This window comes from Argentina anserina, chromosome 4 (genome assembly GCF_933775445.1).
Source record: "Argentina anserina chromosome 4, drPotAnse1.1, whole genome shotgun sequence".
Taxonomy (NCBI): Eukaryota; Viridiplantae; Streptophyta; class Magnoliopsida; order Rosales; family Rosaceae; genus Argentina; species Argentina anserina.
Genome location: NC_065875.1, coordinates 20,879,382 through 20,893,867, shown reverse-complemented (window position 1 = coordinate 20,893,867; position 14,486 = coordinate 20,879,382). Strand labels below are relative to the sequence as shown.

Genomic DNA, 14,486 nt, shown 5'->3' with positions numbered 1-14,486 from the left:
TGCTTGGTCAAAGAGATTAGTTATCGAGAAGTTGGCTTGCTAAAGTTGTGCCCTTGAACTTAACACAAAATAAATTCTCCTGCTTGATAAAAGAAATTACAGCAGATATCGAATTTCCCAGAATGTTATTGATAAATGCGATTTCTGTGACAATGCTGCTCCTAGAAATCTAGCATTCTACTTTTTGCCAATGAAAGGGTGTTCGTTAAATAACTGTAGTCAAATTAACACTGCGGCTTATATAAACCTGAAGCTTGAACTATCATGTGACTACTAAGTCTTGATTATAGCCTTCATACAATGAGCCCCTAAAATTAAGTCATTTTAACACTGAACGAGGAACCATATGTTAGAAAAATTTTACTGAACTTTATTTAGCAATGAGGCAAACTCATACCCCCAACAGCTGAGAAAGTTTTAGTGTATTACAATTGTCTCATAACCCTTCATAGGAACAAGTATTGGTCCTATATTGCGAAACAAATTTCAACAGTTGAATCTGTGAAAATCTCAGGACGAATCTCATGGTTTGTTTTATATGTTTGGTTCTGAGAAAAATTTGTTGATGGATGGCATGATCTGGGGGTTCTTGTTGCGGACAAACTTCCTAAATGCATGTTCCTTGTATTTCTCACCCTCTTCAAAGTTGTCTAGAATTCCAGCAGCTCTGTTCTCCTTTAAAACCCTGCAACAAGCAGACATTGAGAATTAGTTATACTGTACATCACAAATTTATCGTTATTCTACGGTCTTTGAAAGACAGATTTGAATTCAAGAATGAGGCCTAATTCATTGAAAAAATTGCAAGATGTTAGATAGGATGTATCATAATCACTGTGATGAAGCAGAATCGTAATGTCTTTATTCTTGTCATCCTATAAATGTCAACTAAATCCACTCCAACCATATTTAAGTATATCATTCTGCGGCACTAAGCTACCTGAATACGATTTACATGTTGACTTGCAAAAGCATCTACTAGGCTATTTCAGATTGGTAGCACCACTTTTTCTTGTGCCAAATACAGTATAATGTATACGTAACTGATATACGTACCTCACTTCAGGGTTGCCGGTGATGTTTCTAACGAGTTGATACACACAAAGACCAACAGCAAAACCAATTGGTGGTATGAGTGGGTACACCTACAAATATCAATCATGAAGAACAGATCAAATAAACCACCAAAAAGAAAAACACAACAGATCATACTATACAGAACATTTCATATCATACATAAGGCCGCTCTGAGATTCAGATTTATTTCGAAGTATTCAAAGTTCATTCTGATTTGATTCTCTAAGTTTTTCTTTAAACTATATACCGTTCAAATTCTTTCTCCCAAATCACCCCATCAATACGAAACCTGGACTCGTAACATATTTTATTTGGAAATCTGGCATGCTGCTTAGATGCTAGATAGATCAATCACTGTTCTCGGCTTCCATTAGATAACAACAATTTAAGCAAATCAAAGGCCCTACGTCTACATGTACTACAACTTAATTAACCAGTACCTGATTTACCCTCTCAAATATATTTTTATTCCAACCTAGGGTTACATCAATGGTTAAATCTTAAACGACAACACAAGACAAATATAAAATTTTCAGCATCTCATAAAAAAACAAAGATCGAGATAACAGAATAAGACATAAATATAGCCAAAGCCAAGAATTCTATGTTATAAACACCAAACAAATTACAAAGAGTCTTATATATAGAACAACAACCAGAAAGAAAACCAGAAAGGGTACCTCGGGCCTGATCCATCTGCTAGCCATGATGAAGCTTCTGAAATAAACCAAGAGGAGGAGAAGAGATCAGATTCAGAATATGAATCCCTTCTTCTTTTCTTCTCCGGCCAAGAACAAAAGATGAAGAGAATGAGAGAAAGAGCTGAACAAGGGAAACGAAATACGTTTCCACTCCCTATTTATTGAGAATTGATACTACGCGGATTTAGACTCCCGAGAAAATCTGAGAATGCAAACCGAAAAATTCGAAGGCGTGTAGGGAAAGGAAAGGAATAAAAACCAGCGGTCAGCTTTGGACGTCCAACTGTTTTATGGGCTATTATAATTAGCGTCACATGCACTCCTAATCTTTGTGGTTAGAAGTTTCTGATTACTTTGATTAGCAGAAAGGGTCAGCTCATGTGTGCCTTTGGCCGTTCTAGGTTTAGGTTGAGAATTTGGTGCCAATTTTTTTTGTTTATATAGAAATGGTTGCTAATTGAAGGACAATGTGATTAATGGAATGGTATTGACTAGAATGTGTGTGTGTGTGTGGGGGGGGGGGGGGCATTGAGCTGTGACACCGACCCACGCACTTCTTAGTTTTAGCAACACAAAGAAATATATGTTGGACTGACATAATTTAAGAGGGAACTCCGGCAAACCCGACTTTGATGCATGATTTACTATAGTATAGTGTGAAGGTTGAGTGTTGTTAGATTTATTTTTTAGTAACAACGAATTAGGAACAATGTGCAATTGGTGATTTTGCTTAGCAATAGTCAAGTAACATGTTAAGTAATCCTTTTGTGTTGACGCTATGATAAAGAAATGCAGTAGCTGGTAAAGCATCGTTTGCGAGTCGGTGACTTGCTACTTGTATTAGAAATGTATGATATCAGTTGGAGACATACTTTAGATGTTTATCATAGAGGGTTTTGGTTAAATATTTGCTCTTGTATTCGATAGTTTCATCGATTAAGACTTGATTTGCTTGAAAGAAGGCACATCAACTATTTGTTATATATATATATATATATATATAGTCTCTATCCATAGTGAAGCTTCATTATGAAATTACAGAGTAAAGTTCCAATTTTGGCACACTTTTCGGTCAAATTTTTTCACCATAAGCGATTCAATATTTAGGTATGCTATTCAAGATCATCTCTACAAAGTTTCATCCAATTTGACAATGGTTTGAACTTTCAAAATTGAGATTTACACGAACGGTTCACGTTGAACAGTTTTAATTCATTCATTTATTTAATCTAATTTCAATACCTTAACGATGTCCGAATTAGATGAAATTTTGCATAGATGATCTTGAATAGCATATTTAAATATTGAATCGCTTATGGTGAAAACATTTGACCGAAAAGTGTGCCAAAATTGGAACTTCACTCCATAATTTCAGAGTGAAGCTTCACTCTGGATATGGACTATATATATATATACGATTAACAAATTAGTTTAAATTTTTCATAGGTGATCTATATGTTATTATCTAAGTGCTGAACGGTGGAAATGTAAAAACTCGATCGGAAAGTTGATAAAAAAAAAAGAAATATGTACCTTAGCTTATGTACGGACGCCCGCATCTGAAACACATGTTATGATATTAGGTGTGTGGAAAGACAGTCATTGTCATTGTATTAACTTTTCTTAGGTGACAAACACCCTGAGCTAAGAATTACTCATCATATCTCATTCTTGTCGTTAATTTCGAGTCTAGAGCTACAAAGCCTTGACACAAACAGCACATATATAATCCGTTTGAGATCTATGTCAAGATTTGGCACGTCGGAGAAACCAAAATAGGGGTTACTATATTGACCTTGTAAGTTTGCTTCCTTGCCGTGCATATTCTCCCAAAAACAAATCGACAATGTGATAAGCAAATAGGAACAAACAATCAAACCAGTCCAGCCAACTAACAATGCACACCAGTCACTACTTGTTTCTCTCGCTTTTATATCTCTCTTGTTGCCCATCTGTCCTCATGTGTTCGATTTCATACTTACTCATATACATGTTTCAAGATTCCTTCGCATGCAAGCTCATAATGTTCGTCGATCAGTCTGCAAGTGATCGATCATATTTTCTTGCATCTGATAACTCATATACCAGATCCGTAACTTATTTAATCTCGACAGATCAGACTCCTGACCCAGCTAGCCAGATCGGATCTTTGCCTGCAGGCCTTCAATGTTAATTTGAGTTTTGGTTCAGATGAAGTTTTGGAGTTTTAGTGAGTTGACAATTAGATGAAGCATCAGTACTCTATCATAGTTTCATGGATACCTGTACTTGTGCTTTGCATGATGAAGATGCATATATATTAAGTTGACTTTCTACCTACCATTCGATCATCAATCCATGCTTCTTGTTGGTGACTTCATGTTTCCTGCACGCCTAAGTTGTAGTTGCATATTCTATATATGTGTTAAGCTAATGCCTAAGAGGCATGCACATTGCACTTTATAGACCTATTATTTGGGCAATGTCAACATAATTTGTTCAACAATTCGCACGCTTCTATGTTCTAATTGTTTTGCATTATGTGGCAACTGACAATTAATAAACACTTGGCATTACCCTAGCACGAACGTATTATATTGGTTTCTTTTGGGACTCTTATGGTAACATATTAACAAAAACTAGTTATGTGCGCATGCACCTTTGAAAGACAAGACCAAGTACACAAGAGGTAACCATGTTACGCCAATAGACCTAGAACGAACTATGTATAACAAAGTCGATTCATATTTCTAAACCTGCTGATTATTTTAGTCGTCACCTGTGACTCTTGGCTTAATTTTTTGTAGGATACTAGGATTGTTGTTCAAATTCTCTACTTTTAATTCTTTCGTATAGTCAAGACTTGCAATCTAGTTAATTGTTTTGATCAATTATTCAACGGACCTAAATCACATGAGCTGCAAATATTTGTCATGTCTTCAACGGCAGCTTTTGAATTCGCTTTTTGTATTAGAGTTCGAATAGACTTTCACCTTCCCTAGTTGAAAATTAACAATAAACCAAAATATTATAGCATATATGAACCGTGCTTTCTCTCCAAGTCTACTCAGACTCTTCTATGATGTCATTTGAAGTATTTAAATGTCAAGACTGATGAACAAAATAAATATGTGGATAATATCTAAAATGGGCGTAGTATGTGGCCTAAAGATGTCGATACATGCATCATCATCATTCATAGCAAAAAGCAAGACATCAACAATCTCTCATATTCTTTCGTGGGGCATAAGAAATTGAAATATTGAATAGTCTTTTAGTGACTGGTTCATGGTACATTTCTAGCTCTAGTGCGGCAACTTGATTTTGAAATGTAATCTGTTTGCATATTGATGATAGAATCTCAATCTCTCAAACATTTCACACTTCAATTTGGTTCTAACATCTCTTCATTACTCGTTTGTAATTAATTCCTACATCTGAACATGAGATTATTATACATGAGAAAAATTTCCAGAAATTTCCAACTATCGAAGTTTCTTTTCACAAGAAAAATATGAGTTGAGTTCAATTTGATCCATGCTTGGAAATGTTTATCCACAAAGAACTTCGAATCAACCTGAATCACATGTCATTCACATGATATGTTTACCTAAGAGAATAAAAAAAGAAATTATGTTATGGCAAGACTAAGACTAGAATCTAAAAACTTTGGTGATTATCAAGAGAAGTTGTTAATGCTTGGGGATGGGGTTAGTCAAATACGACAATGTCCTGATAATTTTCGAGACTTGATTTAGCCAAAATTTTTTTGCAATATCATTATATCATCTAAAAATTTATCTAATAACTGCTTGAGATTCACAATGAAAAATTACCTATTTTGTTTGTCGAAAAGTACGTCTGTTAGGTGCATAGTATAAGACCCACTACTCTATCAGGAAAAATTATTATATGTACCTGATATATAGTCTACATGTCATACATATTTAATGTTATTAATACATTTTTTACTGTATATATATTTATGATTGGTTATACCACATCGTAAAATAATATAATTGGATTAGTACATTACAATATATGACAGTGCCATGTGGTGTTCCGGGTACACCGAATAATTATCCACCTACTAGAATTCTAGATAATTAACTTCAAGATTTTAGATACGGTAAAAAAATCTAGTTAACTCTCTCCCCACCAGAAAGAGGTTAATAACCCGAGATTTTTTCCCGTGTGCGAAAAAGTAAAAGTGGTTGCAAAGTCTATAGAACCATCGAGAAGTTCGTGAGCAGTAAGTTGAATTTTAGACCGACAACAATCTCACGTGAGCTCACCACAAGGCAACTCCCAATTCGCCACTTTCTTTCCTAATTTCACCACGTCCTCCAGAATATTTCCCAGTATATTCCCAAAAATAACCACCGGCGGCACTTGGTCGTATATCAGCGGGTAGCGAGAAGCCGTAATCCAAATCAGCGGCGCAGATTCCCCTTTCTTTTCCTCCAAGAAAAACCTCCGCACGTGACTGCTCCACAGTCACTCACTCGCCACTTTACTCTTTTGCCCCTGTTTTGCATATATAACCCACTCATCATCACTCTCATCTCCCACAACCAACTCCCAAAACCCTCATCTACTTCCTCAAACTCAAAACCAGAACTCTCTCTCAATCAATCTCCATGGGTAATAATCCAAGCTCTATTACCATCTTTTTCTCTTTTTTTCCATTGATTTATTATTATTTTTTCGTTTTTTTTGTTTGTATACTGATCGAGCTCTTGTTCTTGTTATCATCGAGCAGCCAAGATCAAGATCGGAATCAACGGTGAGAATCCCGATCCTTCTTTCTGTGAAATCGCTACTTTCGTTTGATCTAGATCTGATATTTGATTTTCTGTTTATAATTTTTGATTTTTGATCGGATGAAAATGATAAAAATGGTGTAGGATTCGGAAGAATCGGACGTTTGGTTGCTAGGGTAGCCCTACAGAGGGACGATGTTGAGCTCGTCGCCGTTAACGATCCATTCATCACCACCGACTACATGGTGAGTGTTGATCTTAGTTTTCGGAGTTTTCGAGCTTTAATTTAGTGATAATACTGATGATCGGTGCGGTTTTTGTTGTGTGTTTTAGACCTACATGTTTAAGTATGACACCGTTCATGGACCATGGAAGCACCATGAGCTCAAGGTCAAGGATGAGAAGACTCTGCTCTTCGGTGAGAAGCCAGTCGCCGTCTTCGGTCTCAGGTAGTGATGGATCTCTTAGTTGTTGAGTAGCTTTGAGTTGATTTTGTAGTTGATGTGGTTCTAGATCCAGGAGCTGAATTGATTGTAATCGCTTGTTACAGAAACCCAGAGGAGATCCCATGGGGTTCAGTTGGTGCCGATATCGTTGTCGAGTCCACCGGAGTGTTCACTGACAAGGACAAAGCTGCCGCTCACTTGAAGGTCAGCTCTCTTTACCATTTTTCATTTAATTTCACTTCATTATGAATGAGTTGACCTGCTTTGTTATATTTGACTGCTTCTAGGATTTGATACTTGAGAATTATTTGTGGTTTTTAATAACTTGATATATTGTTTTGAGTAATTATTAAGAATTGGTTGTAGCACGAGCACTGTCAGTGTGACCATAGTGTGTGATAAATGCAGTAAGAATAGGTACTTGTAATGGTTTGGGTGGCTCTATATTTGTACTTGATTAAACTATAGTATGATTAGCTGTGGTTTAACTCATGCTTCTTACTTGTGGATACTCGTATTGGTTGTTCTGCATCTGCGTTTTGGCATATAGAATTAACATGCGGTGTTTGTGTGATCAGGGAGGTGCCAAGAAGGTTGTAATCTCTGCCCCAAGTAAGGATGCCCCCATGTTTGTTGTGGGTGTCAATGAGCACGAGTACAAGTCCGACCTGTGCATTGTTTCCAACGCTAGCTGCACCACCAACTGCCTTGCTCCCCTTGCCAAGGTCTGTCTGTTTGCCTCTTATGTTTAAACGAATGAGCCAGTTGCTAGTATATTTAATCTTGTTTTATTGTTTTGTTGCCTAGGTTATCAACGACAAGTTTGGAATTGTTGAGGGACTTATGACTACTGTTCACTCCATCACTGGTGAGTTTTCACATTGACTGAGATATCTGAATGTGCTCATTGTAGTGTTGAAGCTAATTGAAGTTGTTTGTGTCTTTGTATTGCAGCCACCCAGAAGACTGTTGATGGACCATCAGCCAAGGACTGGAGAGGTGGACGTGCTGCCTCATTCAACATCATTCCTAGCAGCACTGGAGCTGCCAAGGTATTTTCTGATTCTCGTGTGGCTGCTTTGTTCAGTATTGCTGATACATTTTCAAGTTGAATGCATTATTAGCAAGCTGTATTTATGTTTGCCTGTTTCTTTGTTATGTTTAGGCCGTCGGAAAGGTTCTGCCTGCTCTCAACGGAAAGTTGACTGGAATGGCCTTCCGTGTGCCCACTGTTGATGTTTCAGTTGTTGACCTCACTGTCAGAATTGAGAAGAAGGCAACCTATGAACAGATCAAGGCTGCTATCAAGTAAGGCTCTCGAGTTTTTGTTGTTTAAATCAAGCTTGGTCTTTTTGTGAATTCACCATGCGCGTCCTGGTTCTAATGTTTTTATCTTTATATCTGTGTCAACAGGGAGGCTTCTGAGGGTAAGATGAAGGGCATCTTGGGTTACACCGAAGATGATGTTGTCTCAACTGACTTCATTGGTGACAACAGGTAATTGTCATTCTCTGGTTCTCAAGTGTCAATTTTAGTGCTTGTGACATTCTTCAACCTAAAGAATGAACCAGCGATCATGTAGTTGCAGTGGTGGTATTATCGGCTATCTTATTCAATGTCTGGTTCTCTTACAGGTCAAGCATCTTTGATGCCAAGGCTGGAATTGCTTTGAATGAAAACTTTGTCAAGCTTGTGTCATGGTACGACAACGAGTGGGGCTACAGTTCCCGTGTGATCGACTTGATTGTGCACATTGCCAAGGCTTAAGCTCTGATGTGAATCTTATAAGGCTTTGCTTTTACATGTTTCAGTTGAGTCGAGAATGTGTAGGTCCCTGGGATCTGAATAAGAGTTATCTTTGTGTCCTCTGGGGGTTCATATCCCTCGGGGGGTTGTCAATTTTTTTGTGTTGAACTGTAGTTGCGGATTTCTCCCCTTTTTGCTGGTTCCGAACATAAGAAACAAGAAATTGTACTTTAGCTTTGCTAGTTTTTGATATAAAGCAAAAAGTTGATGGGGCTTTCTGTCATATTCTAATCTTCCTTTGTTAATGCTATTTCAATGCTCTGCGAACGTAGCGGCCAACCCTTGTTGAATCCTTCAAATTGGTCACAAGCCTAGAGTTACTTTGGTCACTTTGACATGGCGACTGTACCAATGAACAGCTCCTCAATGGATGCTTGTGTTTGTCACTCTTGAATATGAGCATCCCTTGATCCATAAAACAAAGAAAGAAAGGGAGTTATCAATGTTTGCCCACTTTGCCGTGATCCAAAAGGGATGATGAAACCAAGAAACTGCGATAAGCCCTTGTCTGGAAGTGGCCATTACCGCAGTGACGAGGCTCCACAACAGTACTAGCATACGACTATTAGGCCAACGATGTGCGACATGACATGAGACCACCTGCCCTTCTTTTCCTTATTGTCTATTTGTGAGTGACACGTAGATCGATCGAGCCTTGACTAGTGTTCGTCACCCATTTCCAACAAGTCCTTGCCAAAGCCAATCCATTCCTCATTGCTCTTTTTAAGAATCCTTGGAAGTATGCATTCATCTTCAACTTTGTTGATAGATATTGATTGATCATTGTAGTAAGAAGGCTTGCAAAGTGGGAAACTTTGTTGGAGAGGCGATCCAAAGTATTTTGATGAGGTAGTAAAGTAGAAAATTGAGGGAAAATGAGGTAAAACCCAACTAGTTTACCAGTAACTACCTGATCTATCCGTACAACCTTGAAAATGAGGGTCATTTGGAGAACTCTGTTACAACTTGTGAATTTTAGAGACACATTGCATCAAATGTAGCAATTTGGAGAAAGGTTACAGGCCACCCCTTTGGAAAATTTAGTGGCATCATGAAAAATTGAAACCGGATTTGATGACAAGTGGCAGCATATCGACTCGCCATTAATAATGTTATCAAATATCTTGGCAACTTTGGGTTTATAGCAATACAGCCAATACTGATATGAAAGTGGCAAAAGCTTGGTAATTGATGCAAAATAGCACAATCCAATGTGCTTGCTCGAATGGTCATTGACGTAACAGCTATGCATCTCTTTGTAGATATATGCATCCATAGATCATAATCAACTAATCAAGTTTTGTACATGCCTCCCGATAGAGAAATTTTGCAGTGCCACGCTACATGTCAATGTCTAATAGTCTTATCATTAAAAAATTACAATTTAACGTGCGAGATTTAATTGGAAAAATTATATTTAAGTTATTTTGTCAAATATTATTTTGAGTTTCTTTCTAAAACTCTACACCCTACACTCTAATTCTTAAATTCTAAACCTAACCCGAAATCCTAGTTCAAAGGTCATTTTATAAATAATAAAACTATGTTAAATTGTAATTTTAGTATAATAAATCCACGTGTCGAAATATAACAGGTAATGAGAACCACTATACATTGTCACGTGTTATTAAAAATTTCTCCTCTCAATTTGTTTTATAGATATAATAAAAGAGGCATTAGTTTTCCTTCCACATCAAGCCAGCCAGATAATAAGTTCAACCATTAGCGGACACAAGATTATCCTTCTCTAGTTGTAGTTGTATTATTTGTATATGCCCTACAACAACAAACAATCACTTGCCCAATGCATTAACAAATTGGTACAAAATTGACTACTCCTCATCCCTAGAGGCATGTGAATCAACCTGCTATTATCTTTAATAGATCATTCTGCTTCTTATAAGTTATAACCTTGGCCATCTTTCTTGCATCTAGTGCAAATCTCAATCTGCATCATTTTTACACATGTTACTACAAAATTTACGCAAATGGTAGATCAGTTGTAGTTGTCTAACATTATAACTCTGTTCGAACACCACCTTTTGTTACCACAATACACGCAGGAAATGCAGTGGAATGAATTATCATTGGCTTATACTTTTACCTATAATATTTGTGAATCATCGAATCTGATAGTGATAGAGAAGTAGAAAACACAATGCAATGAGTTATCGTTGGTTTAGTTTTACTTATCAATTGTATGATCGAATCTAGACTCATCTCTATGAAGACCGAAAAAAACACATGTTACCGATGGATCTACAACTAAAAAGTAACAAATTTTCACTTGATTCACTACCTTAATGTATAATTTCCGAATCTCTTAACTCTTTGTGATTACATGAAAAGTTATGGAATTTATTATAAAAGCCGTTTCTTAAAAAATCAACGTACGGTGGCAACCAACTCAACCGTCACCGCCAGTCCCTTTCTCCTTGATATCCCATTTACTAAACTAACAGAAGAAAACCCCATTAAACTTTAAAACCATAAACTACCTAGTTTGATCCGTCTCTCCTTGTTTCTACAGTTTAAACTCCTCACTCTTACTATACTGAGCTTTCTGTTTCACGGGCTCTCAAGTCTCAACGGAATCTATATCATTCTATGCTTTTGTCTCCAACTTTCTGTCTTTCTCTCACCATATAAAATCATCCCTCCAAAATAATCATCAACAAATTAATCAAGTGGTTATCTTCTCTGAATCTTGTTCACTTCCTCTCTACGTTCACTCATTCCTCTCCTCTAAATAGTAGTATGTTTCTCTCTGCAACAATGGCCTCTCTTCCTTAAACCGCAAGTTCTCAACTTTAACTCTACTGGGTTCTGTCTAAAAACTCCCTTTTCTTATTCAGTACCTTGATTCTTGTACTGGGTTCCAAAAAGCGTCAAGCTTTAGCTTTCCTCAACTTTCCCATTCAAGAAAGCAAGTTTCTTGATCACTTTCCAGTTTCACCTCATGAACTTCTCTGTGAGGGTGTGAGTTGATACTATTTACAATTTCATTTTCCGGCGTTACGATGCCGCCGTCTTACTTCCCTCTCCGGTGGGAGAGTACCGGCGACCAGTGGTGGTACGCGTCGCCTATTGACTGGGCAGCAGCGAACGGCCACTACGACCTTGTCAGCGAGCTTCTTCACCTCGACACCAACCTCCTCATAAAGCTGACGTCCCTCCGCCGCATCCGCCGCCTCGAGACCGTGTGGGACGACGAGGCTCACTTCACTGACGTGGCGAAATGCCGATCCCAAGTCGCCAAGAGGCTTCTCCACGAGTGCCAGACGCAGAGTGGCCACAACTCTCTGATCAGGGCCGGCTACGGCGGCTGGCTGCTCTACACCGCCGCCTCAGCCGGTGACCTGGCGTTTGTTAAGGAGTTGCTGGGAAGAGACCCTCTTTTGGTGTTTGGAGAGGGAGAGTATGGTGTGACTGATATCTTCTATGCTGCAGCGAGGAGTAGGAATGCTGAGGTTTTCAGGCTGCTGTTGGATTTTTCGGTGTCGCCGAGGTTTGGTGAAGGCAATGGGGAGGTGGAGGAGAGTAGGTCGGAGTTTAAGTGGGAGATGATGAACAGGGCGGTTCATGCGGCGGCGAGAGGTGGGAATCTGGAGGTTTTGAGGGAGTTGGTTGGGGATTGTGGTGATGTTTTGGCTTATAGGGATGCTCAGGGCTCTATTGTCTTGCATACTGCCTCGGGTAGAGGGCAGATTGAGGTGAGGGTCTTGTTTCATTGCTTGACTTCATTTGACTCTTTAGAAATTATAGTAATGGATAGTAGTTTTAGATATGATACTTTTGGTCATTACTAGATTGTTGATGAAGAAATGTTTATAGATTAGGAATAATTTGGTAACTCTTTTCTATTTGAGGCTTAAAGCAAACGGAGTGACCCTAAATTGAAGTTAATTTAAAGGGCTAAATGCTTAGCCATTGTTAGATTGGCTCTAGTTTACATGCATAAATTGTTGGCTCCAAGATGTTCATGCTAGACTCCTCTGAATTTTGTTTTCATTGTTATTGTTTTCTGCTTCTTAGATTTGAACCTAGGATATATTATTCATGATGCACATGCAGGACCCAGATCTCACATTGTTACTGATGACTGGTTTTCAAAGTCTTCTTGGAGCATTAGGTTGTTGCTAACAACAAAAACTGGTATTCTTATATGCAGGTGGTTAAGTATCTAATAGGATCCTTTGATATCAGCACCTTTGTAGATAGTCAAGGGAATACAGCTTTACATGTCGCCGCTTACAGGGGTCACTTAGCTGTGGTGGAAGTTCTAATTGGTGCATCTCCTTCGTTAGCCTCTTTATCGAACAACTTTGGAGATACATTTCTACATATGGCAGTGGCTGGTTTCCGAGCTCCTGGTTTTCGGAGAGTGGACAAACAGATTGAGCTCATCAAGCAATTAGTGTGTGGTGCTATTCTGAACATACAAGACATCGTTAATGGTAGGAACAACAATGGGAGGACTGCTCTTCACATAGCTGTAGGTGAGAACATACAGTCTAGTGTGGTGGAACTCCTCATGACTGTTCCATCAATCGATCTGAACATCCGTGATGGTGATGGCATGACCCCGTTGGATATTCTTAAGCGAAGGCCAAAGTCACCATCTTCTGAACTTTTGATCAGGCAGTTGATTTCAGCTGGAGGAATCACCAACTGTCGAGATCATAAAGCTAGGAATGCATTGGTTTCTCATTTGAAAATCCATGGTATTGGGAATAGTCCTGGAACATCTTTCCGAATCCCTGATGCAGAGATATTCTTATACACAGGCATTGATAATGTTTCTGATGCCAGTGGTGTTGATCAGTCATGTCTACAATTCAGTAGGTGCTCAGGCGAAATAAGTCGGGTTGATTCACCCAACTTGGTAAGCAACAAGAAATATGGTTCTGTAAATAATGCTGCAAGGCGCCTCAAGTATCTTCTTCAATGGCCTAGGAGGAAAGAAAGAAAGGAATCTAGCAGAGACTTGGGAGATACTGATTCCTTGGACTCGTATTGTCCATCTACAGATTTGGAAGACAATCCAATCCCACTTCGGCAGATGTACTCGAAATCTTCATCCCTTCCCAACAACAAAAGGATACTTTCTGCCAGGACTTATCTTCCAAGCCCTTACACTAAGATGAAATATACTGCTGGTCTAACACATGGTGTGATTCAAGCAGTGCCTCATTTCGGTTTTCCAGCTCAATCAAATGCAAGTCCTCTGTCACGATCATCCACCATGTCTTCACCTGCCTTCGTCGACAACGAGAAGGGTGTGGGCAGTGTAGGACTATCTCGCTCAAATGGGAAATCACCAATAGGGAACTTCAAAGAAGGTTCCTTCAACAGGAAGGTAATAAACCAGTATTTGTGTGTTGGTGCACAAGGTGTGAAGGCTGAAGAATCAATTGGCTCTACATGGTCAACTCGGAGCTACAAGCACTCCAGTTCTTTGGTTGCTTGATCAGACTGTACAAACGAGTCAGTGTTCTTGGTTACACTTGCACCTATAGATAGAGAAGAATTTAATGAGTTCTCTCAGAAGTTCTTCTCTTTATATATTTGTTTCTTGGTTCTTTCTCTCAATATAGATAACATGTGCTGTAATACCTCTCTAATTGCATATTAGTTGCTGTGAGCTTGTCCACCTATTGTATCCTTATCGATCAACATGATCAATACAAGCAGGCATACAATAGTACAATACA

At 38.5% G+C, this 14,486-nt stretch overlaps 3 protein-coding genes across 3 annotated transcripts; 2 read left to right on the top strand and 1 right to left on the bottom strand.

Annotated features, from left to right (window-relative positions):
* Window positions 1–347: 347 nt before the first annotated feature.
* Window positions 348–1,970, bottom strand: LOC126791451 (uncharacterized). Its single transcript, XM_050517903.1, has 3 exons — window positions 1,758–1,970; window positions 1,057–1,145; window positions 348–685 (listed from the first exon to the last, which is right to left on the bottom strand). Exons 1-3 carry the CDS (start codon window positions 1,782–1,784, stop codon window positions 535–537), a joined length of 267 nt encoding a protein of 88 aa, XP_050373860.1. The 5' UTR covers window positions 1,785–1,970; the 3' UTR covers window positions 348–534.
* Window positions 1,971–6,280: 4,310 nt separating this feature from the next.
* Window positions 6,281–8,995, top strand: LOC126789892 (glyceraldehyde-3-phosphate dehydrogenase). The gene is made up of 11 exons (XM_050515966.1): window positions 6,281–6,401; window positions 6,520–6,543; window positions 6,665–6,765; window positions 6,854–6,969; window positions 7,071–7,170; window positions 7,545–7,691; window positions 7,774–7,834; window positions 7,921–8,018; window positions 8,132–8,274; window positions 8,380–8,463; window positions 8,601–8,995. The coding sequence occupies exons 1-11, from the start codon at window positions 6,398–6,400 to the stop codon at window positions 8,731–8,733; spliced, it is 1,011 nt and encodes a 336-aa protein (XP_050371923.1). The 5' UTR covers window positions 6,281–6,397; the 3' UTR covers window positions 8,734–8,995.
* A 2,541-nt stretch (window positions 8,996–11,536) lies between these two features.
* Window positions 11,537–14,486, top strand: LOC126790869 (uncharacterized). The gene is made up of 2 exons (XM_050517229.1): window positions 11,537–12,485; window positions 12,944–14,486. Exons 1-2 carry the CDS (start codon window positions 11,793–11,795, stop codon window positions 14,240–14,242), a joined length of 1,992 nt encoding a protein of 663 aa, XP_050373186.1. The 5' UTR covers window positions 11,537–11,792; the 3' UTR covers window positions 14,243–14,486.